Genomic DNA, 26755 nt, shown 5'->3' with positions numbered 1-26755 from the left:
GATGTGCCCATCTCTCAAAAAAATTACCCCTGCAATACATGCACTTGTTCAACTAACCCAAAGGGGAAAAAAAACAGTTGGGAGGAACGGGGCTTCACATCACACGGAATGCGTTCCTTAAGGCACATTATTCTATTGGCCAACAATCTACAGCCTCTGTACATCAAATGGCATTTGACTTCTTTTTAAGATGAGATGCTCCCGGTAAAATTGCAGCCAAAACAAGACAGCCTAAAAATTTCAGCTCCACTGTGCCAACATAAAAAAAAAAAAAAAAAAACCCCTCTGACACTGTAATCTGATGTGATATGTGAGGCTCCAAACTCAAAAGCAGGCTGCTGTTATCACCCAACTCGACTTCCTGTTTTGCTGCCGTTTTCAAACCTGATTAGCTAATCTCCCAGAGAAATAGATAAATAAATGAAGGTAAGACCTTGAAGCCAAAAAGCCTCAGGCATCCCATGTGGCGCAGAGCTATGCAACTCTACATGCAGCACACCAGACAAAAGATAGTAGATGTTTGGTCCCAGTCCAGAATGTTGGTCATTTCACCCTAACAAACATTTAAAAGAGGCAAAAATATTACTATTAAATACTAAATCATTAAAACGTCCGTGCTGTTGTCAAAAGAAATACCTGGCTGAAACTAAGCAGTCACCACTGGGGAAGCACGGTTATCAAAAATGTTCAACTCTTGGGGGCCACACATCTGGTAAAGAAGCCTGTGTTGTTCAAATGAAGCATGGTGAGGGGTGGAAGTACAGTTTATTGCATGTTAATGATTGCGCTATAACCTCCAGAGCCTTGAATGGAGTCCAGCTGCTCTAGGGGGGTCCTGCTGGGGGCCGGGACCTACAGGCTTATACCCCATGGCTGGAGAGCACAGGTGGGAGAGACCCAGGTAAATGTTTGGCTGGCTAGACCCATAGGGAATGTGTATGTGTGTGTGTGTGTGTGTGTGTGTGTGTGTGTTGGTTCTATAAGGGTTAAAGCTACACAGAGACCTCATGTATTAGCCAGGGTTTTGCCTTGATTTATGACGATGTATTTGCTACCTATTGAGTCCAATTACACACACTGAGAGCACGCACAAACAAGGCCTCACGTGGAGGCCATCCCATCCCAGCCCAGAGAGAGAGAGAGAGAGAGAGAGAGAGAGAGAGAGAGAGAGAGAGAGAGAGAGAGAGAGAGAGAGGGGAGGGGGGGCAAGGTGTTGGGGAGTTAGCGCGTGTGCGTGTGTGTGTGTGTGTGTGTGTGTATGTGTGTGCCTGTGTGTGTGTCTCCGTCCGTGGCGGAGGAGATCGGGGGGTATGATTTATGGCCTCCGCTGGGCTCTGAATCTAATCTCTCCGTAATGCGGCGCAACGCGAGCCGAGGATCAAATGGCCACAGACCTGAGATCAGTTTGTGTAATTACTGGCTGCAGTGGTCCAACAGAGATCCTGCTGATTGCACCATCCTCCATATGTATTTAAAACAGGGCACTGCGGAGGAGGGGGATTACCGGTCTTGTTTTCTCATTCTCAACCTACACACTCTAGTGAGCCCGGTGTATAGATGGCTTTCTTCTTCACTGCAGAGAGGGCTTTCTCAAACGCAGAAATGATACGCAGTTAAAATAACACATCAATAAACGAGGACAAAAGAGTATGAATGGCCACGCAATTTGCCGCGATCTGCTTTTGTCATTTTCTCAGCTCAGTCTGCGCTACAGTACGTTCTCGGGGCTGAGACTGTTGCAGGCGAGGCGAGCAGAGCGGTTCTGGAGCAAAACGTGAAGCAGCCATTTCTTCTGTACAGGCAGGCAAGCAGCATCTGGCCATTAGCGGTGTTGTTGGGCAACTAATCCAATAGAGTGATGGATGCTAAGGCAATGAGGTCATGCTCTCTTAAATCAGCACATTTGGATACCCCCTGCATGTGCTCCCGGGCTACCCTTCACCTGGTCACTGCTGCCTGCACCAAATGGTCTTTTTTTCCACAAGTACAACTATTAGCATATTTTCGGAAAGTTTTTCGTGCAACCTTCTAGCCAGTTTTAAATGACGCATGTAATGACGGGCAGAGGCGCCACATGTAAATTTACATTTAATATTCCACCGAAAAGAAAGAAAGAAAAGGAAAAATCAAGCACCGAATTGATATTTGGTCATAATTCATGATGGCCATGATCCCTCCCCCCCCCCATTGCCTTCACATCAGAAATCAACCACAGGCCTGGTGTTTCGCCACTTCAGTTGATTGTAATGTTCACTTGTTAGTGGCTATTCAAGGATTATGCAAACTCTCCTTCAATGGCTTCTCAGAGCTGCGATAAAACATACAGACAAAACGCTTACAAAAGAGAGAGAGAGAGAGAGAACTTGGTAAAGGTGCTGAAGACTCGTGGTCAATACGGTCTAATGAATGCACTCCAAAGACCCGTTGCGGTGTCGTCGTCCGTGAGGTAGGTCACGCCGGGTGGACTGTACGTGCTGTCGATAGAGCGATGTAAATTGATCGTCCTTATCATTTCCCCCACAATGTGCTCAGTGTCAATGGCGCTTCACTGCGCCAGGTGAATCAGACCTAGGTGAGCAATGGCCACCAATTAACGTGTTACTCGGCTATGGCCTTCTGGGCTTCTGGGCTTATGGGGTGGGGAGGACTGCACTCTCTCTTTCCATATTTTAAATAAAAGAAATGCCAATGAACTACCGATTGAGATCAATGAAAGGCAGTAAAATTCACTACATTTATAAGCAGATTGATTTGTTACACGCAACTCTTCAGGCCAGTTAGTCATTTCGCTTTCATTAAATACTGTGCCGTCAAGCAACAGAGTAGCAACGATGACCGAACCTGCCTCTAGTCTGTGCAGGGTGATTCACTACCTAAGAGCAACGGCAGGTATTAGTGGCAAGGTGGCGAGAGAGAGAGAGAGAGAGAGAGGAAATGAATGAATGAATAGATGGGTATATGCTAAACATGTGTGAACTCAAAAGAGAAACAAATTCTCAAGGCCTCGCTGGAGAGCTAAATCTAACTAAATCGTCCCTCATACATTTTAGATGTGCCAGCGGTGAGCAAGGCTGTTTTCCATTGGTCCATTAGATGTATTTAACATGTTCCACATAGACTTGATTGCACTGTGCTTCCACATCAACTCTCCCCATCGATGAACAGATTTCGTTATTCGATTAAATTTGCTGCTCACTGTCCTCATCTTCTTCTCCACTTACATTTCTTTCCCCCTGTTCTTAATCCATCCTAATTGTCATTTCAGAGTGCATGCACTTTGTCGTTAATAATTTCCACATAATGCAATCAATGGTGCCTTTTTTTTTCCTTCTTGGCGTCGCCTACAGCAGTCTTGCTCTTCTCTTGTTTACTTCAGCTCAGGAGCATTGATTCAGTTATGACAAAAGAGCCAAGAAATCTGATGTTTCTTAAAATACAAATAACTGCTGTTCAGGGTGTTGAAGGTGTCTTGGCGGGGAAAACAAAGCAGTTGGTGAATGCAAGCAATGTGTTGCTCACCGAAAACAGCAGTTACTGTTTCTCTCTTGCTCTCCCTCTTATTGACAACTACAGTATGTCTCTCTCATGCCAGATTTCTACCTTCATTCACATCTGCCTGTACATCTCCATTGTGAAAACAGAACACGATAGGAGCCACAAATTAAAGAACAACACGACACATAAATGACCCTCTGTATTCTTCTTATAGACTCCGAAGCAACATTATCCTCTCCATGATGGCTTTCTAATGCTCCCCTTTGAATATTCTCCGAGAGCAATTATGTTTATCTTTGCTGGCCACGTAGGACCATTTGGTAATTTGATAAGATGAACCTTTAAATTCCCATAGGAAGGAAAAAGGGAGGGAAATCAATGCCTTATCAGTACCTAGGGAAGGGACATCTCTTCCTGATGTTTGCATAATGGTCGAGAGCTAACAAGCTAAATGTCATCTCAGAGACACAAGGAGCCAGCAGCCAGTGCATGTTTGATTCATTTAGGAGCAATTACTTCACCGTTTCCTCCAATGGATCAACTAACTCACTCTTGCCCAAGAATAAATGGGCTCTTCCTGTTTTGATAGCGGCGGTGGGGTGCTCGTGTGGTGGCGCTGGCGGCTGCTTTCAGTATGGGACTGGCAGCTCTGTTTTGATCTGGGCTTGAGCTTCCCATTTCAGTTGCCCGTCGCAGGATGGGAGAGCAGATGTCTGGTATTTAACAGCCACCAAAAAAATAGTCATGAAAGGCTTAGGAGACAGACAGCAGCGACTTTCCTTGACTGTCTGGGGTACTTGTTACGCACACTCACGGAGACACATTCAGACATACACACAAACAAATATGTATCAAAACAAAGCTGAAAACACACACAGTGATACATAGCGCGCGCACACACACACACACACACACACAGCCAACAACAAAACCCACAATTAAGTATTCTCAGGAGACAGGAAGGCTGATTGTTCATCTGTGTTTGCAGCACAGAGAATTGAAATCCTTGGCTTGGGATAAGACATCAATCTTCCTCAGTGGGACGCGCAAATAAATCTGATTAGAAGCGGAATCATTTCCCCTTCAGGATTGTTTTATCTGGCCGCTCCATGCCACAGCACCAGATAACTGGGGAGGCATTTGGCACAAGCAAAGGTTGATGCTTCACACTCGGGTGTCTCTCTCTCTCTCTCCCCTACGTCCTCTGGCGACACCAGGGAAGAGAGGACAAAGACCCCCCCCCCCACCGCCGCCTTCTTTACGCTGTCGCCACCCCAACAGCACACCAAAAAAACGATGACATTCTTTGGCTGCCAAAGTCCAGACCTGTCCGCTTAACTGCCGAGTTACCTTACTCGCATAAAAAAAAGAGAGGCCTCGACTGTAAAAAGCTGAAAAAGAATAGATTAAAAAAGAAAAGGGAAAAAAAAGGTGGTAAGCTTTGTGAGGCGCGGGAGATTTTTCCGTGAATCAAAGCAATGGCTCCCTTTTTTGCATACAAAGTAGAGCTTACTCATAAGCCCGGGTCATCTCATGGTTTTGATCAGATATTACATTACACATGCACATAATAAGCAACTTCCACCCACTGAATACACGCCGTTGTTCCACCCAAACCAAATCTCGGGCTGAGACGACGGCTGGTATTTACCGGGCCCCCGCCAGATTCCTCCTGTCAATACATCACGTTTCAAACCACCAGACAAGCACAGTGACAAAGCAAGTCTTTTTAGCTACCAGATAAAGGACTAATTTGCTACAAATTTTGCCCAGGGGATGCTTATCTTTGAATTAAAAGAAGGTCAAAAAATGGAAACTGTCTGGGAGCTGATAATGAGATACTGGCGGAGTGAAATAAAGTGGCTAGAACCTATGTTTATAAAAACCAGGAGAGTAATGCCCCTGATCATGTATACTACATATTGCCATTTACCTCCACTGTAGAGGAAATACATCATCGCTATATAGACGGATAAATAACAGATGAAGGCAATAAACGGGGGAAATGCAGAACTCTGGGCTTATCAGGCCGCCCCCCCACCCCCCAAAAAAAAAAAAAAAAATGAATAAGAGGCAGGGAAATATTCTCTGCGGTGGGGCTGATAAGGAAGCCTACAGGAGTGACTTCCCACCGAAATAAACAAACAGCAAAATCATAAATCAGCGGCGGGCGCCGACCAAGGCAAAGCGGGCTTTTTTTGTTGTTGCCCTGATGACTCGGGCCCATCACTGCTTTTAGCACTGATCAAAGATGCACCTGCCAGGGCTGCCGAGTGCTCACGCTGGGATCCATTCCTCATGGTGGAGATTTATAGGGTGCCAAATCACAGCTTAGATACGTACACGCGCAACATTGTTCTGAAGAAGAACGATGCGCTGTGTGCATTTTTTTTGTGTTTATTTATTTATTTTCTTAAAAAATAAAAAATGAAAAAAACAAAAACAGTTCTTGACTTCAGGAGCTGCATTAGTAAAAGGTGCACACACACACACACACACACACACACACACACACACAAAAGGCCTGCGAACACACTGGCCTCGAAACAGCACAGATGTCCCGGGAGTTCTCTCTGGCTGTTGGGTGGGTTGGTTGGTTTCGCTGGAGAGCCATATATGCATTCATGAGTGGATTAAAGAGTTCATTAACACACAGGATCCCTCTGGGGCAGAGGGCTGATGAAAGGCTGAGAGATTCCGTGCGATTTCGCCGCGGTGCCCTCCGCAAACCCAACTGAGAGAGGACGAGGGTCAATTCAACACACACTTGATCAGTGATGAGCTACCACGAATGAAGCAAAGTGGCTGAGCTTCAGCTATCTAAACCCTAAAATCTAAAGTCTGTGGCGGACAGGGACAGGGACTCATCAGTGCAGTGCGGTGTGATATGGTGTGGTGTGGTGTGGAGAGTTTGCGCTACGGTGCAGGGTGGAGTGGTGCGGTGCATATGGTGTGGTATGGTGCGGTGTGGTGGTGCGGTGCTATGCGGCGCAGTGTAGAGCAGAGTGATGTGGAGTGGTGTGGTGCGGCAAGGTGTAGTGTGTTGCGGTGTAGTGCGGTATGGTGTCGTGCGGCAAGGTGTAGTGTGTTGCGGTGTAGTGTGGTATGGTGTCGTGCGGCAAGGTGTAGTGTGTTGCGGTGTAGTGCGGTATGGTGTGGTGCGTTCCGGCATGGTGTGGAGTGGTGTGGAGCAGTGTGGTGTTCATGGTGCAGTGTGGAGCATTGCGGTGCGGTGTGGAATAGTGTGGTATGGTGCGCAACAGAATAGTGCAGAGCGGAGTGGAGCAATGTGGTGTTGTGCAGTGTTGTGCAGTGCAGTCGGTGTTGATAGGTAAGTGCGCAGATTCTGCACATTCCCTTGAGTGCAAGGCATGAGTCAGTGGAACTCACAATAAACCTGCCATTCAACACCTGCCAGCACCATGCATCACCAAACCACTGAAAAAGCATTCTTACAGCATCAACAGAGGAATGGCAATGTGCTGGGAATGGTTAAAAGACCCCGAGATGAGATGGAGAAACGAGAGAGGAAGGGAGGGGAGGTGAGGGGAGGGGAGGGAAAGAGGGCGATGAAGACATAGAACATATCAAAGACGACAGAACTGTAAGATTCTACAAATGCTTTTGACAGCAAGGCCCTTCTGATGTAAGCATGCGCTTATGCTTATATTATACCTTCAGAAAACATACAAGCTAATGGCTTCCGGAGATTCCACAACTGAACTTCCAAAAGCCATGTCTGCCGTGTTCATCTCCCTCAGAGGGAGACTCGGGCTAATTCAATAGGAGGGACACGGCACTGGGCAGCAGGCCGGGCTCGTATGGGGTGCTGTGGCACGTCAGGTGGCCCATGACAAACTGGACGGCAGTCGATTGGGGAATGCGGCGGGGAGGCGGTGGATTACGGTCCTCCAGCCCTGAGCTCATCTTCACAAGCCGGACACAAAGAGATGACACACGCCAGGGACGGGGCGGAGAGGGATGGTGGGGGGGGGGGGGGGGGGGATAGAGAGAGAGGGAGAGAGAGGGAGGGAGGGAGAGGGGGAGAGAGAGAAAGCGAGAGATGGAGAGAGAGAGGGAGTGAGAGAGAGAGAGAAAGAGAGAGAGTGAGAGTGAGAGAGAGAGGGCCATGGGCATTAATGTATCATTTACCATCGTTCACACTATCCTCTGGTGAAGTATGAAAACATAACTGTAATGAAAATACAATCGATTGCCGCCTCTCTGCCCTCAAAACAAATGACGCTCCTTCTCTGCTGGTTAGGGGCGCAATGTTGTCTCGTCACCACAGGGACTACACTTATGGTCAAGCCTGCCACAGGCCACGAGACGCTCACATCTGAGAAAGGCTTTGGTGACATTCATAAATTCTCATCCTTTGAAAAGAGGTTTTGTGTGCATGTCTGTGTGTGCGCGCGGGCGTGCGTGCGTGTGTTGTGTGTGTGCTTGTTTTGCTGGTGTCTTGTCCATTTACCTCAAGCCATAAAGAAAACACTATTTGCTGATATTTCTCATGATTTGAATGCCGGCTTTGACATTGCCTGTGACTTTTGGGAAAAGACAAGCAGTGAGTTTGACAGACACATAGACAGCTGACAATGGGAAGCTGTGTCACTGACAGCATTACCCCCCACCCCCCATCCCCACCCCCCACCCTTCCACAACCCCCCCCTCTCCACCTGCAAGAGAAAGAGAGCTGGCGGTGAAAGGCTATTAGACAATGGCGAGTGGCATGCGTGTTGAGACAAGACAGACAGACGCCCGGCTCCGATAACCATCTCCCCCACGAGTGTTCCTGGCGCATTTCTAAATTAAAGATGGCGAGATACCACCTCGGGGATGGTGCGCCGGAATCCGCGGCTGAGCCTAAGCCGGGGAAGGGTGTCATAGAGCGAGAGAGTGAGTGTGTGTGTGTGTGTGTGTGTCTCTGAGTGTGTGGCTGTGTGTGTTTGGGGGAGGGGGGGTGTTTTAAGAAGGGCTGTTTATCAGTAACTCTTGCCTGCATCTGGAGGAGGTCAAGAGTTTCTGTGATAAAAGCTGTTATTATTCATTAATACCTCCAGTTCTCAATCAGACGCCCCTGTTATGGCCACGAGGGAGCGCGTGAAGAAGGCATGAGTAATGCATCTTCTGACACCCTGGCTGGGTTTATATCCAATGGCGTGAACCCTATCATCTGATTCTGGCTATAATTAAATCACAATGCTGTCAATGACATGAGTGTCACCCAGACAGACAAGGCTGTTTGTTGGCATTTCAAAAGGATATTTTCATGTATAATATCAATCCACTGCCCACCACCCCCCCCACACACAAACACATACACACACACACCGCCCTGACGCAAACACATTTTTCGAGAGGGGGAAATAACCCTACAAATAAGCAATTTTACAAATCCAACATGCTGTGCGTAACAAGCCTTAAGAATGAATACTAAATACTCGCGGCACAGAGACCATTCCTGCCAGTGTGGGTGATGGAGCCAACTCTTCCTGCCTTCCAGTATGTTGCTCGGAAACATAAACACCAGGCTGAGTGGCTTCTGCCCAGCACGGACACGCAGACAGATGGGACAAAAAAGAAGAACGGGTAAAAAAAAAAGACAACAACATTGCGCGAGGGGAAAGATGGTTCAAAAAACATCTTGAGAGTATGCGATGCAGAGAGGCCAGCCAGAGAGAGAACCCTTGTGCTGGAAACCACAGAGGCTGAGATAATGAGCCACAGTACGCTTCCACCACCAAGTGTCTTTTTTTTAGAAGATATTAAAAGATATTAAAACTAGACCGGTCAGACGAGGTCGGCACTCAGAGGAGACCTCTTCGAAGGCACCGGTAAAGAGGGGGTGAAGGCGGAGGGGGGTTGGGGGGGGTTGTGTGGACAGAGGGGGCGGCAGGGCTGCGCTCCGCCGGGTGCTGTCTGGCCCTCTGCCTACGTGTGCGGACTCGGAGCAGCCCTGACACACCTCGTCACGCTGAGGTAGATGAGATTCGACACCGGTGGCGAAAGGTATAACCGCACTGCTTTGTATACACGTCCACATAGTATAGGTCTTAAAGACACTGCCCCCCCCCCATCCCACACACACACATAAACACAAGTGCACACACACACACACACACACACACACACACACACACACACACACACACACACACACACACACACCTCTGGCCCTTACAAAGCCGAGTATAGATCGTGCAGGATTAAAAGGGGCCAGTCAACATGTTTGTGACGTTGATGCATGTGTCAGACCGTATTACGGACCTTTCGACCCCGGGGTCTCCACATTTCACTCAATTTGACAACGGAGACGGAGAAATACAGAAACATAACCCAGGATGTGCTCTCATTGCACCTAAGAGCAGAAATAATACACTCGGTGACTCTGCTCCATTGTTCTCGGGGTCTTTCCACTGACAGGAAGTATCGAGACTACAAAACCAATCCAAAAAAACACTGGAGAGAACTGTCAAACAGGAACTCTGGTCCTGTCTCTAACCCAGTGCTTATAAAATAATAATAAAAAAAAACATGGCTTATGGGAAGTGGTGTGTTCTTCATTAGATGTTTCACGGGTTTGAGTTAAAAAACGGGCCCTTTTTTATCAGACGCAAGAATCCATCACCGAGAGCCTCTGTAGTAGTAGCGCTCCGCTCGCCGTCTTTCCTGGGAGCGCCAAGAGTCCTATTTCTGTGTAAAAACTCCCACGGTACAGTAAAGGAGATTTCACATTATCAACCGGGGGGAAATTTTGACAGTGATAGAATTTCATGCATTAATAAGACGCCCCGTCAAGATCCTGTGACAGGAGGATGGCCCATCCCAAACTGCACTGCGCCGATTAAAGCACATATGCGATGCCATTTCTGAGGTACCCGAAAATACACTTCACTCTCAAGGAAATACCACGGAAACACTATAAATGGATGCAAATAACACACTTTTCTCAAAATGATAGGCAGGGCTGCTGCACAATTGGCTTCTCCGGTATGCTGGTATCGCAGTTACTTCTTTTACTGGTAACTTTTTGATTCATACATTGGAACCTCATAAGGTATATTCAGCAAAGTGCATTATTTTCTGACACACGTCATCTCAAAACAAAATAGGGAGTGATGTTTAACCTGTCATCCGCATCATCTCTACAGGATTTTTCTACTTTGATCTATTTTCTACACTCATGTGCCAAACAATAAGATACAGAAGTAGAGAGCAACTTTCCTATAACGCCATCAGGGACCATATAGACGGATCACAATCCCCAAAATGGCGTCAATACTACAATTACACAATCACACACTACTACTTAATAAAGAAGAGAGGCCATGCTGTGTAATTAATGATCAATGACTCATGTTGACTCGTGGACAAATGTCCATCAATGACTCATGGACAAATGTCCATCACCTCCGTACTGCACATTGCACAAGCAATTGTTGTAATATATGCATTTTTTATTTCTTATAATAAGATATATCTATATGGTGAGTGAGTAACTGTTGAAGCAATGAAGTACATAATATATATCATAATAATAATACATAAGTCTTATTCTCTCCTGTTTGTGTGAAGTGCATCCAGGGGATTCTCAAACTTTTTTTTTTTATCAGTTTATGGGTGGAAGAACAAGCTTCCAAAAACCACTGAACAGGAACCCAACCCAAAGGAAGGAAGGACAATTACCAGCGCTGGTAAAGCCAGGGTTAAACGTGTCTCGTTAATTATTTCAGCCGAGGCCCGGAGGTCCCAGAAGGGTTGAGGGGGCCCCGGAGAACACCTGCCAGCAAGGTGGACCCTGGGTCATTTGATCCCCCCGTCTAGTCTCGGAGCGCGAGCGTGTTCCTTACGGAGGCGACAGATAAAAGGAGCAGAGCGCAGAGACACTGCTTATCTGAGCCGCTGGCGCGCACACACGATGTTCCTACTTTTGTTTTCTCTCCCTGGCCATTCTTCTCCCGGGGCTGGATATAGGTTTCCGAAGCTCAATTCACCAGATAAAAGGCCGAGCGAAACATACCTCCTTCCCATGAGGGTACAACTATTCCAGGGGATTATCGAACTTCCTTATGGCAAAGAGTTTAAGACTTCGTACTGCACACAGTCACTCACTCAAGACCATAATGCACCATATGAATATATCTTATAGAAAATATCTTATACTATATCTTATATAAACCAAATAGAAATAAAATCAAACTCATGAAATTATTGGTTACATTATACAAATTAAATGCCTAAACAAAAGAGTAAAATGTCACTAAGTAAGTATCAAATCTTCATTAAGAAAGTTAGTGGAGGAAGTGCCATCCAGGTAAAAGACCAGGTATATCCTACTTCCTGAAACGCGAGCCTGGGACGTGTCGTGTGCACGATGCCCGACGTGAACCTCGCTCAGGAGGTGCCTCTGTGAGGGCCATTACTAGCCATCATTTCTTTCCATGAAAATACAGTTTAATACGCACAGCTGCTCGTGACAAAGCACAGCACAGAGTCAACTCCACCAAATGAGCTCATCTCTTAATCCAATTAGCGATGGGTGTAGCATCCATTGTGCAATACAGCATGGGTAACTCATTAGCATTGAACAAGAGTCAACCCAAAGTCTGTCTTCTGACTGAGTTCTCACTATCCAGGAAAAAGAGGCCTCAAATCAATAACATCAACACAGAGTATGCCATTAATATTACAACACAGTATTAAATATTGATATCATGAATTATGTATTCGATAATGTTAATGTTATATAATCTAATACTGAAGTTGTGTTAAATAACATATTACATTTAATAGCAACTATGTTGTCTTCATAAAACTGGCATATGATACACAGGAGTAAGAGCCATGAGCTGAGCATGTGTTTGCTATGGTACTGTAACTAGTGCTCTCGCCATATAGCCCATAATCACATCTCATTCTCTCAAGCAGAGGCTAATATTGGCAAAGACAAATCTGACTTGTGTCAGTGTTGACCTTGCAGTCTGACGGTGGGGGACTATATGCAGCATCTTGCTCTTGTTAGTAACCCCCCACACACACACACGCACACACATGCAGACACACACACACACGCAGAGCCACTTTAGAGTGACAGACGTCGGATCTCAACTGTGAGTGAAAAGCCTCCTTAATCGCTCGTCGCGGTGCCTCAGCATGTGCTCGGAGGCCTGGGCGCCGCCGCACCTCGCGCCGCTCGGCGCACGTTGGCGAGCACGCACCGCAGAAAAAGGAGGGCACCGCGCCGACTAATGGCGGGAGGAAGAGCGCGGAGCATGCCTCTCCGGAGATGTGTGTGTGCATGTTGTCGTTTTTTTCCCCCTCTTCTCGTCTCATTCTACCCCCCCTCCTCCTCCTCCTCTCGCTTCTCTGCCACTCTTTTCTTTTCTGTGTGCTCTTAAAACTCGCATTGTTTTTTTTTTTGTTCCACCCCTCGCCAATTTGGAAATGCCATTAGTCGCTCTGGAGACGGTGATGCGCGGTGACAGCCACCGACTTCTCTGGTCAAGGGAGCAGCCTCGGGGCACGAGTGTGTCACCAGCCCACCCCCCACCCTCCCTACCGCCCACCACCAGCCCCCAACCCCCTTACGTGCCACTGGCTCCGGTCATAGCTCCCAGGGATCACCTTTGTTCTACGGCTCTCCAAAGGAGGCCGGCTAATTGTGTGTTGGAGGACTGTGAAGAACAGAGAGAAAGAGAGAGAGAGAGAGAGAGAGAGAGAGAGAGAGAGAGAAAGAAAGAGAGAGAGAGAGAAAGAAAAAAGAAAGAAAGAGAGAAAGAGAGAGAGAGAAAAAAAGAAAGAAAGAGAGAGAGAAGGAGTGAGAGACAGACAGAGAGAACGGGAGAGAGAGATATAGAGAGAAGAGAGAGGTAGACAGAGAGAGACACAGACAGAGAGAGAGAGAGAGAGACACACACAGACAGAGAGAGAGAGAGGTTGAAAAGAGGGTGGAGGGGTTAGGTAGTGCGTTGGGGGCAGTTCATTTTTGTTCCTCAAGTGAGACTCTTGGTGGTCTGTCTGAAGAGCCATCTCTTTTAATGCCGGGTACACTCATCAAACACACGGAGAGAGAATTCGGGTGAAATTAGGGACAAGGTACTTTCAACTATGGAAGCCCGCTAGCTCTCTCTTCTCCTCTTCTCCTCCTCTCCTCCTCTCTGTTCTCCGCCCTCCTTGCAATGCCGCCCGCACCCTCGTGTCCATTCTGTGGCTACTGTCACAGAAATTAGGACTATGTGCAAAACGCGCTCACATAGCACTGAGACGCCTGGCTAATACGATGAGACAGTAAGGGCGGCCACGGTGAGAGGTGTGAGAACGCGATAGCCAAGACCTCAGCACTTATAAGCCTCTGGGATTGATTAATGTGTTGTCATCCAGGCCAGTTCTTTCATCAAATCACGCCAGAGGTGCTAATTCTGTTTGGCTTTTAAACGCAGCAGCACTGACATCTTTGTTTCAGGATAAAAAATGTCCGTTTTACCTTTCTCTTTACCACTGCACGTTCACACAAATCCATCAACTGTTAAAAAATATAGACCCAGACGGCTTTACAAACTACTTTGGCCTTTTAAAAGGCATGTCCAGTGCACCAAAGTAAGAAACAATGGTTGTCTCAATGCCAGCAAATCCTTCAAAATTAGACTCTATCTGTATTCAGCCATTTCTAATGCAGACTCTACCTCCACCCTCGACATGCATTTCATTAGGTATAATTAGAAGAAATAATGGAAGGTGTTATATGATCTCTTCGCAAGTCAGTTTTAAACCTACCTTTTACTGTGAACTTTCCCCGTGCTAATAGCATCCAAACAAGCCAATTTGGCAGCAAGACCACGACTGTGTAAAAATACCTTGCTTTTTCCCCTTTCCCTGTTTAAGGTCGTATTCAGAGAGTGTTGTTTGGGTTCTGTTTTGCGAGTGAAGAGGGTGCCTGTATAACGACGGATTTAAAACGGACTTGTCAAGACACGGGAGACAAATTATACTCCAATCAGCTTCTCTCGATGCCTCTTAGTGCCTTTGCGACATGATGCACAAGGAAAGCTAATGTGCGCCATTGATTACGGTAATAAAATCTGAAAGGTAAGACAGGCTTGTTAAGGGACCGCTAGAGCTCACAGAGGCAGGACAAAAAGGCCTTCGGCAAAGGAGGGCGAGGGGAGGGGAGGGGGTAGGCGGCGGGGAGGGGTGGATCTTACACCGGTTACCCGGCGAAGGGAGTGGAGTCGCTTTTGTATGTGACACTGGTCTTACATTTCCTCCGTTTCTCCTTTGTACTGATGTTCAGGAACAAATCCCTTCTCTAAATCTGGGGAGGGAGCTGGGGACTGAATTTTCAAAAGCATGGGGCCTCGCAGAGCCTTTACGGAGCGAGGGAACACTTTAGAATGATTACAGCTGCCATTCCACTCCTTTGATATGCTTTCAATTAAGAAACAATTAAGAATTGTATTATACTTTCAGAAGTGTCTGACGTACGAGTGCGTAGAGATGGTATTCTGAATGACTATATGTGCGGTCTTGGGGACCATTAATCGTCCCTGCCCAGTATGTGCTTTTAACCATGTAGATCCACTTGACATTGGCAGCTAAAGTACATGTATTCATATCGCTGTGAGAGACTAATGGAAACATTACAACTCCATCAAAAACAAAACCTACCAAATCCATCTAAAACAGCCGATCTCTTTTGTGTTCTACAATAACAATAACACCAGTGTTATTTCATCTCATTACCATAAGCCAAAAAGTAATGATATACAGAAAAGAAATAATGATTTTCTTCATCAAGCTGAATGTTCAAGGTCATCATTCACGTGAGCTGAACAACACAGCCAGTCGGCACAGTGAAGATGGGCAAAAAAAAGAGGGAGAATTTCCTGTCCAACCGTTTAATATGCTAAACTGAACAATTAGAGCTAAATTTAGAGCCAAGATCACGATAGTGAGATGTGATGAAGTGATTCAGCGCGATAACTCCTGCCCCCTCAGCTCCCAAAGTGAGTCTCACTTGAGTAACTGGGTGGCCCTTGCTTTTTGCACTCGGTCTGATTGTTATTGTGCCAGGACACCTTCAGCGAGCCACAAGAGCTTCCCTCCCGTCACCAGCGTGAGTCAGGACCACACCGCCACCGCTACCTCCCGTAGAGCCCGTCCTTTTTATGAGGCCTGGCAAACAGATGCATGACTCATCAGCCAGTCGGTGGACCACGCTCTGAAAAGAGCACCCGTGGAACGCGCGGAGACGAAAATAGAAAAAAAGATTTGTGAACATTTGGTGGGACTTCACACTAATAATGTGAACTTGGTATTCAAGACACAACAACAGGGGAGATGATTTCTTTTTTTTAAGGCAACAACAACTCCATCTCCCGGGGCATGCGCTGCGGGTAAACAGCGACTGTGTTAAGTGCGGTCAGATTAATTCTCTCCTCAGTCAGCTGAAGTGGTTTACAGTTTGCACCGGCGGGCAAGATCATGTACCTGCCTTTTTTGTTGAAGCCCAGCCCTCCATCCAATACCTATTAATATTGCACGAACGCTGGCCGGCTTACACTGATCGAGATTCACCAGAACAATACTCGCTCGAGGTGCACATACAGGATGTCTTTCAACCTGTCTGAAGCCCAGTGAGTAATAAAGAGGATAGCGCATTGAATTTTGAGGCAGAGTCCTCATGTCAGGGCTCTCGTGCTTCACTGGTCCATTTTTTTTTTTTTACGATATCAAGGCTACGATGCAGCTCCCGCTGCCGGGGTGAGAGATTCGAAATAAAAACGGCTTTGTTTACAGCCAAACTAGAGAGACGCTCGTAAAACAACCCAACAAGCTCATGTTAAAGTCCTCTTAACCTGTGGCTCGGCGATGGAGCAGATTAAGAGCTCCTGTTCCTGTGTGTGTGTGTATGTGTATGTGTGTGTGTGTGTGTGTGTGTGTGGCGAAGGAACGGAGATCCATGACAACACAACACACTGGGCAACACAGCAGTATGAACCATCAGCAACCAGCATCTCAGAGGGCCAACCTTGAGGGCTATAATCAGCAAAACAACACGATGGCAGAATTTATATGTATGCCATTTGGCATCCACCTTCAATGCCATTTAGCATCCAGACAGTTAGTCAAAACACAACTAAAAAGGTCATGGTCCTGCCCAATCAACAACGCCACACAGTGCAATATCAAGTCTTTGGCCACAGACTGGCAATGTCAGACCTCCTTCTCTGTATTAGAAGTAAATGTATTTTAAAAGGTAACAGTTACATGGTGTTGCTTTAAAAAACTGACTTGTATCTATCCACAAAAGCATGAGAAATACTGTTGCAAACCCATGTCACTGAGACTCCGTATAGCTTGCGAGAGGCAACTAGTGTGTGTAGGGAGTTCAAATCATGGTTTTATGTCACCTGAAGCATTTTGCTACGTTGCGTAACCATTTGGAATAGCATTGAACATCATTACCAGAGGATCCACGGCTGATTTTACTGGGGACACCTCTCCAAGATAAGACGTGTGACTAGTACCCTCTTTCCGAGGGAAATCAAATCGCACAGCGCTTGCGAGGAGAGCGGTTATCTGGGAGCCCGGCGTCATAACAATGCTGGGCCCCCTGGGACTCCGTCTGAGCATAAGAAGTGTCAGAGGCAAGTCCTTCTGAGCCATTTTCCAACGCAGAGCAACACGAACTGAAAACATATCTGACATTTGCTTTCGCTCCGAGCAAACATCTCAATGGAGGGCATGTTGAATTCAGCTGCACTGCCTAAACAGTGGCCTACATTACCGAAAAAAAAAAAAAAACACCCACTAAAAATACACAGTGCAAAAAAAAAAAACAGTCAGAGGTGAAGAAGCAACAGCAATGTTGAGTGTGTTAGCTCAATGGCTTGTGCTCTCTCTGTGTCATCTTTCCAACCAACGGCTTGTCAACAGATGTCAGTAGATTCATTTCCCAAATTAATCAACACTGAAAATGACGAGGGATATGAGAACGCAGGACCATCATGATCATTTGTAAAGAGAAACAAGACTATTCAGTAATACATTGCATAGGAGTTTGACTGCTAATACAGACACTGAGGACAAAGCGATATACAGTATGACTTTGTGATTATGAGCACTTGAAAGCTTTTATCAAGATAGACATCTAAATCAAGAGATCATACTGTACTTAATTATTTGGAAATTACAAGCATAAATTAGATTTATTCTGCTTTCATCAGCATGCCATACAACAAGTTATCAAAAGCAAAACAAAAAAACAAACAAAACAAAAAACACTCCTTTAATAATGAACTTTAGAGGCAGGAGAGATTCTCTCATTTCCTTGTGTGTTTGTGGTGCTCAGAGTGTTGTCCTTGCCCAGAAACAGGGCTGTTTTGCCTCGCTGAAATCGCATAATTAATTAGCACTGCTTCGGAAAACTTTTTTTCAGCGGGCTAAAGCCAAGCACTCCACAATGACAAAACCTGGCTTTGGATAGCATTTGTTGGAAGGAATAAAAGAGGCACACATGCTCCCAACGCACAATGAATTACCTTGAGCGCTGAATGGGTGGTTATTTCTCTGAAGTAATAATGGAGAAAAATGTTTTTCTCTTTCTGCTGGTGGAGCATGTTGCTGCATGGGGCCATCAAGGCCGCCAGATCCGCTCCTGACTCATGGCAACCACTGTGCGTCTTTCTTCAATCGGAAATCTCATTGAATGCCTCATCATCGTACGGCCTTATGTGACCAGAGAAGCAGCAGCTACGGTCAACATGATATCTGGACCGCGAAGATGTAAATGGGCACAGTCTACAGTGTGCTATTTGTCATTGTGTAACACACCCATCATTCAACTACTCTGTGCTGTGGTGGGGTCACAGCACCCCCATAACCCTAAGCACGAGGGCCACAATCAACAGTCCGATAGGAAACACACCACCCACACCAGCGGTGCGTTCAAATTTGGCGAACGTTCATGGTGAACATGTTTTCTTTGAACAGTTCAATTTGAACGAGTTGCCGAGTTGCCAACATTCCATTGGAACAGCAATTGCATTGTTACCTTCGTCAAACTCACGTCCAGTTCCACTGTATGTTGGCGGAGAACTACCTCTTCAGACTGTTTGCGATGGGGGGATTCACTGTGCTGCATTACCCCACTGTCCCCCATTAACTACCCCCCGTCCCCCTCATCGTGCTCCACTACTCCCCACCCAAACCTCCCTCACCAATCCAGGTCACTGGCACCATTGTGGCTGGTGCACCCCGAGGCTTGGGCTTGACAGACAGACCTGCTAAACACAGCCACTAAGAGCCACTGCTACCAATCTCATGACCAGCACGTCTGTGTGAGGCAGACCTCTGGACTTGACATGTACGTCCTTCAGTGCACAGCCTGCATTTACTCAAGGCCATAATGGCTGCTTTAATCTCATTTTGCACAGGAACCTGAATATTTAATACAATCCTGATGACATTCCAATGATTGAATGTATTTGAGCAATACAAATGGTATGGTAATACAAATGGATGGTATTCATATAATTTAATGCAATCGCGCAATACAAATAGACTGTAGTGTTTACATTCACTATCAACCAGATCAACATAACTGCAACGCAGTAATTGAACCCAGGTCATGAATATAAACATACGTCATCAACTCTTCTCCCTGCACTTGCATTTAAAAATAATAATAATGATAATACAAATTTCAAAGCAGAAGCATCAATTATCTATTGATTATGACACAACTGTAATCACATAAACATGAGAATCATCTGTGATTCTGGACATCTATGCGGCGCTAAAGGTCAGTCTCATCATGTAAACCACTCTTCTCTATACCACAAGGTCCTCTGTAATTGCATGGATGGACAGTGAGGTCATGAGCAAAGTCACTTGGTCTTTCTGTCAACTAATTGGCATGAGGGGAGCCTGACTGGCTGTATCGCCGGCTTCACTCATCATAATGCAACGGCCGCAGCTAGAATAGGGCTTCATCATAATTCATCATTACATAACTCTGCCAACAATCCAATTGACAATTTATGCCATAATGGTTGTTAGATGTTGTGAAATGTCCATCCGAATTCGCATGAATCCATTTCAACAGCATTTAAAATACAGAAATGACTCACGGTGCTTTCGGGAAAAAGAAAAAACCTAGTAGCGTGCATTTGCCTTACAAAGATCAACACATAATCGCAAAACAAACAAGATACTCTGTAATAACACTCTCTCTTCTTGCTATTTATGTAATGGCAGGACATTTCATTTTCTCTCTCTCTCTCTCTCTTTAACCCTTGGGAGTGGGGCCTGTGTGTAGGGTAGATGGCGGTGTTGACTCAGTTGAATTGCTGGCCCAGGGCGTCTGGACACATGAACATAATGACGAAAGGTCAGCAGGCCTCTCTCTCCCTGTCAACAAAATCACTTGAGCCGGACAAGCCCTGGCAGTGGCTCAAGCCGACAGCCACACAAATACCCTTGCCATGACAGTAGCAACACCACCTCTGGCCTGCCTAAGGTGGTCTCCAAATTAATCACACGCAAACATACACACTCGCGTACACGTGCACACACACACACACACAGATGAATGAAATAGCAGCCCTGTCCTGGATAACAATACGTCATGCAGTGTCACTCTTCAGTTAGAATAGCCGGTATTTATAGTGCCAAGTACAGGGCTCCTTTAGGAATAAACCTGATACGACACAAAACCAGGCAAACCACACTGGTAGAAACTCATTGTGAGGTGGCCAACTATTGGTTTGTGTGACAAAGCCATTATTGAACACAGAGGCCGTATGGCGTCTGCAAAAGATGAATAATCAACACCGTGGAGGGCGAGACAGCCAATCAATGATGGATGAAACCCACCACACAGTCTTTGATCCCTTGAGCAGACATGTGTACTACTTAGCAACTACTCCGTTTTGAAATTATGGGATGGCAGCAGCAGGGGCCACAGCCAATTGTAGATTCGGCGGTTGTTATGCCGCTCCCTAGTGGCAATCCTATGGAGTATGCTCTGCTCCAGTCGGCACGGCGAATACAAATAATAATCGCTCTGGCAACAACTTGGACAAACACTGGGGCTGCGAAAGGACCCGCAGGACAGCCCATAATAAGCCAGCACTCAACCCCTCTGGGGTTACACGCGCCTCTTTGTCATTGACCGATGGCCAATTAAACAGTTAGAGGCTTATTGATCACAAGAGGACGAGGACGCCTCCCCAAACTTAAAAAAAAAAAGGTCCGGGTGAGAGAGAGACAGATGTGCTTCTATACACATCACTGGGGAAGAAACCGCAAAGCATCTCTCACAATCATTCTCACTTTCTCAAGAAACCTCTCCCAGAAGAGTAACATTTGTGGAAAGGGGGGGGGGAGAAGAGATTCAAAAGAGAAACAAAGGGAATCAGTGTCTTATATATATATATAGAGAGAGAGAGAGAGAGAGAGAGAGAGAGAGAAAAAAAAGCGCCTACTTAGGAAGAACAGAAGTCACCTGGCACTGTGCATATTTTGAGTAGCGCAGCAGATGGCTCATCACCATAGGGTCCAGATCTTAAGAAGGACCTTTTTGGACAGCGATGGCGAGTCAAGCCGTGCATCAGCATCAGCATCAGCAGCAAGCCAAAAGGCACCCCGGGAGAAGCCGAGCGAGAGGGTTTGAACTCCCCAGGTAGCTGACCCCAGGGCTTTTCCATGACTGCTGCTCTTGACGATGTGCTGAGAAGGCCTGGGCCGTCCACTCTCGGCGGCGCCGAGAGAGAGAGGGGAGCGCTCGCTCAAGGTCAGCAGAGAGGGTCAAGCCGCTCCGGTCAGCGACGTCGCCTTGGGAGGGAAGCAGATGATTAGCCTCTCCGGCGAGCAGAGAGAGAGCGATGCAGATCTCGGGGGCTCGACAGACTGATCTTGTCTCCCCTTTTTTTGAAGGGCGTTTTTCTGCAAGAAGATTTGCCAGTGGGAGCAGGCGTCAAAAAGAGAGAGACACACAGAGACCGACAGAACGACAGAGAGAGACAAACAGATGGAGGGAGAGAGAGAGAGAGAGAGAGAGAGAGAACTACAGTACTCTACTGGGACCTTAGCCCCCGCCATAGGCAAAGCCCCCATCCCCTGCAACTATTCACCTTTCTCAGCAACCTGAATCATGGATACTGTGTAATTGAAGCAAAAGGGCACATTTTGACAGAGATTTAGTGGCATTGCAGAGCTTTTTTTCCCCCCGACTGCATAAAATAACCCCCCTTCCCCAAGAGGTTCCCACATTGTCATCCTCACTGCCCCAGTCCTCTTCCTCTTCCTCTCCCGATCCCCCTCTCTCCCACTCCTACTCTGCCCCTCTCCCTCTCTTTCCATCTCTTTTTCATTCCCTCCCTCTCTCTCTCTCTCTCTCTCCCTCTCCATCCCTCACTACTTTCACAGGAGCCCTTTGCATTTGACGGGCAAGCTGTGGACATATTAAGCTCGCTGGAGATAAGAAGCACACACATTTGTCACCAAATGGAGCGTGCTCCCCCGAATCATTTAGAGTTGACCGGTGTTGACTTGCACTGTTTACCTTTTCTTCATTTATGCTGATGCAGTATACCTCAAACCATTAATCACTCACTAAAGCTGTTTTTTATCCAGCATTGCAATACATCATCCATTTCATTTCATGAAGGAATTTAAAAAAAAAAAAAAATCTCATTAATAAATATTAAAGTGAAAGAAATCAATGTAACACCTCATGTACCATTCTAAAACACGCTATTTGTTCATAACAATGAGGAAGTAATGTGTCCGTGTGGGTCAAAGCACAACAACACATTAGTGCTAATTCTCTACCTGCAGCAATCAAATCCAATTCTAAGCATTCGCAAAAAAAAAACATACAAAACAATTCCATCGGGATACAACATCAGTTTAATTCTCCATCATTTTTACAAAGCACAATTTGCCCATTACTGGCTACATACTGCTCTGGTAACATCATGCTAATTCACAGGGCTAGTGGCGGGGGGTAGAAATAAATTATTATATGGTAAATTCCTCTCCCGCTATCACCGAGGATGTATTCTCTTTGCATGCATCATTGGAAATTCTCAGTTCTCACTTGGGGGGGAACCAAATCCTTTTTTTCCCCTATAAAATTAGCATTACCATGTGAAAGACCTTGCCCCACTAATATTGTACATACTGATCATTTGCCATGCATTAGCTTAGGGACAGAGAGGAAGTGGATTAAAATGTGTGTGACTGAGAGACTTGCACAGCCAATATATTATGCTAATCGTGCTACCTTCCTCCATATGTACATCTCATTGCTAACGCAGACAATGCGCTGGGAGGATGGAACAGGGTTGACCTAAATGCACGCTATCGCAAAGGAACAACTAAATGACCGTCTGAGTTTTGCTGAGATGGCAGGCTTTGCCCTCTTCAGGGATAGTGGGGACACTGTGGTTGAAGTGAATAAGAGAGGATTGCATGTTTGGATCAGTGTGTGAGTAAATATGTGTATTTGTTTGTGTGAGTAAATATGTGTGTCTTTGTGTGTGTGTGTGTGTTTGTGTGTGTGTGTGTGTGTGTGTGTGTGCGCGCATGAGAGGGAGAGAGAGAGAGAGAGAGAAGAAAGAGAGAGAGGGATAGTAACCGTAGCTTTGTATTTGACATTAGCCATCTTGGAACTCCTCTCGCTCAACAGCTAGAAAACGGACAGGAGAGGAAAAAGAAAACAGGCCTGTTGTCTGGCATTTGGTGCCAAGGTTTGGGGAGCTGTGTGATGTGGATGATTGCGTGACTTATCTCCATCTTCTGAAGGACAGAAGATACTCGCAGACAGGCACATTTTCACCACAATACTCCTGTCAAGGGATTTCAAGCTCACACACACACACACACACACAGGGAGAGAGAGAGAGACACCCAGAGTCTGCCATCCTCCTTTGTCTTGTGTCTGAATGGAAATCTCTGTTGTTGAAGCTCCTACTGATCTCCCAGAACACACATGCAGCGGCAATAGGAAGTGGCCGACTTTGCCGTTTCCCATAGCCACTAATGTGGATTGACAGGTCTGGCTTTAGTTTTGACTGAATTATGTTCCGAGGAGAGGACAAGCCGGGGCTTTGATATTGACAAACGCTAAGTCAGCCCTTTCCCGCTCTCCACGCCGGAGGCCTCGTGTGATCTCCGACAAGCCTGTCTGTGGCCCTGTGTTGTCGGAAGCACCTCTGAAATTATCTCCAAATCCAAACTGTGGACCACCCAACCTCAGACACAACGCATCCTCTTACATCCTGGCTTTAATCTTCACGCTGGGACTTAATTGAGTTTGTATAAAATCCCCTTACAACAGCAACAAAAAAACAAAAACAGGCGAAAAGCATAATTAATGTCCCTTACACGACTCAGTAACTATGACAGGGTTGAAACCATTTTTTTTTCATAAGGCCTTGTATTCAGAGGAGGGCGGAAAAAAAAACTTGTCTTTAAACCAACATCTGAAACAGCCTTGTAAATATCACCGCACTGTTATTTACTTAGTCTGAAATATGATGTCCCTGGAGCATGCCTGTTTATTTCATCTTAATTTATTCATAATTATTCCCTAATTAATGCGGCTGAAAAGCCCTCTTAATTCATCATTGCGTGTGTTTTTGAGTGTCCTGGAGCAAGAGCAGCAATTACACAACTTTTAACATGTTAGCCTTCTGTCTGTACTCTGGGACGCCATCAGGAAACAAGCACAATGGAAATGAAGTGTGAAATCCTGACAAACTGTTCTTGCCCCGCTCACCAGCCAGACTCCAGCTGTGCTTTTCGGTTCATATTAGGGAGCTTGCATTGCGACCCCAGACTTTCTAAGAACAATAGGTCCCAATAATCAAGTGACTGTGTGTACATTTCCGCAGGAGGGATGTGGGTACAATATATAGCAAAGGCAAGTTGGTGAATCAAAAGACGGCCCCCCCCCCCCTCTCCCCAAAGACATCCATTTGATCAGAAATCTGAGTCCAAATCCAGATGACCAGATGTTCAAAGGCAATTTCATCACTCCCCACCTCCTCTTGAGTCCATGCATTCAATTCGATCAGTAAAACATTCATGGGCCCCATTGGGTTGTAGACTAGTGTTAGTAGACCCAACTGAGAAGATTTTATGATGTAAAAATAAAATAAATGGAACAAAATAGTGGATATTTCAAAATCACTACATGCAGGTGTAAGCCTAACACCTGCATGTTATGCATTAACATAATATTATGTTTTATTCTCTTTATTTTCCCCTATTGATATGTTCCTTGAATGTCTATGATGAAACTTCACTTTAATCCTACATGGTAACCATAGGCTACAATAAACTACATATTGTATAGGAAATCATCAGGAGCACCGTGGGCTTATAAAAATGACAACACGTGGATCATTCCACTAGCGACACCATCCAATATTTCACCGTGCACCAGGCTGTGATGGCAACTCTCCTCCTTTGGATTTCGGCTTATAACGTTTGAATTGATTTGCACGAGACGTGATGTCTCCGGCCACTGATGAATCAGTGACCTAACTCCTCAGCATTAGTAGGCTAGGTAGCAACCGACTCAGTAAAAGCCGTCAGAATACTATGCAGTCGGCTACCGAGCTAAGGGTTGTTGGAAACGTGACATCGGCTTTACGACGCTCTCAGTGTAACATTCGCAAGGAGATGAGTAGTATATGTCTGTTTCCATAACGCAGTACTAACTTAAACAGTCTTTTTCAACCATGCAATTTATCATACGACGAGAGACCCTTGCCTATAGTCAACTGCACGGACAAGTGCGTTAGTTATTCGGTGATCAGAAGGATGTGTTCTTCCTCCGTTGCCACGTAGGTTAGCCTGATGCCCATACTTACCTCCGAGGAGGACACTACGAGCAAGGAGACACAGTCTCACTTACACATGTAGCCTACTATCACTGAAAGTTGATCACATGCGGTCGCTTCTCCCGAAAGAATAGCCTAACTGTTACGAATAAGCAGCTAAAATGTTTGCGAGAAAGGGCGATCTTGCGACTTTCGTGAGTGAAAACAGACGGTGTTACAGTACGTCTGTCATAAAGCAGGAATTAACTCATTTGATGAGCTGAAAGATGCGAGATCAGGCATAGCAAACTCCCGTGGGTAAACGCAGTAGGCTTAGGCTACCATAGCCGCAGATAACTGACAGTTCAGTCCTTATAATTTACCCTAATAAAAAATGACTTTCTGAACTCACAGTCCCGTTAAATGTTAGACTGCGCTGTGAGATGTTGGCACAGTGAGTGACTCACTGGCATCTCCATGGAAATAACACACGTGCGAAGGAGACAAAGAGAGAGAAGTGAAGGTCTTCCTTATATCTTAAGGTGAACCACAGCAAAACCAAAAAATCATGTTTAACTTACCAATGCAGGTAAATCCGATGGAAAGGATCCAGCTGTATGCGAGTATCACTCTGAATCTCCAACGGACAAAGGGACCCAGGTGTAACGACATCATGTTTTATCACCTTGCGTTTAACTTTGAATAACAGCAATCAGCAAAAATTGGTCTAATAATTGCGTTGTCTGTCCAAATGTTAATTCTGGCGCTCTAAACGCCGTTATAAACGCCACTGCATCAAAGTCCTCCCCTCAACAAATCTCCTCTTCCTGTACCATAGCCATTAGTATCCCCGCCGTGCGTCTTCGTTGCTCAGAAACAACGCATCACAGGTGTGGTAAATAAAGGAAGAATTGCAGTGCTCACTACCCTCAGCTTCCCGGCTGCGAGTCGCACTGCACTGAGCGTAGTGGTGTTGTAGCATAAAAATGCTGGCCACTCCGTCCTTGTTTGCTTTCCAAACCGCGTGTGAAACAATACCAGCCTTAGACAGAAAATCGTGTAAACTAGTGTTAGAGAGAGAACATCTGCTTGTATGGCAATGCAGGCGCGAGGGGAGATGAGAAGGAAAAGCGAACGGGGCGTCAAAACCAGGAGTGGATTACGCGTGGTCTCGTGGACTGGAGCACTATGGACGTGGTTAAGACACTTTTATTTCCTGTTATCCCCTCTTAAAGATCAAGACAAGTGTATAATAAATAGACGAATTCAGGCGTCCATAGCAACCTAGCTGGAGTATGTTTGAGTGACAGCGTGCCATAAAAATCGGTTAGAATTGATCTGTGGCAGGTTTAGCCCCTGGATATTTTGGCAATAGGCAAGGAGCTTTGGCAAATATCACTTAAAGGTCACGTATTTTCTCTAGC

General features: G+C 46.0%; 1 protein-coding gene across 1 annotated transcript in view; it reads right to left on the bottom strand.

Moving 5' to 3' along the window:
• Positions 1–26064, bottom strand: part of unc5a (unc-5 netrin receptor A) — a 152321-nt gene extending 126257 nt beyond the window's left edge. The window contains 1 exon segment of the mRNA XM_062524624.1: positions 25913–26064. Coding sequence (XP_062380608.1) covers positions 25913–26006 — 94 coding nt within the window. The 5' untranslated portion in view covers positions 26007–26064.
• Between the last annotated feature and the right edge of the window lie 691 nt (positions 26065–26755).

Source organism: Sardina pilchardus, chromosome 21 (assembly GCF_963854185.1).
Source record: "Sardina pilchardus chromosome 21, fSarPil1.1, whole genome shotgun sequence".
Taxonomy (NCBI): Eukaryota; Metazoa; Chordata; class Actinopteri; order Clupeiformes; family Clupeidae; genus Sardina; species Sardina pilchardus.
Note: the sequence above shows the minus strand (reverse complement) of the source record. Positions and strands in the feature narration are given on the sequence as shown.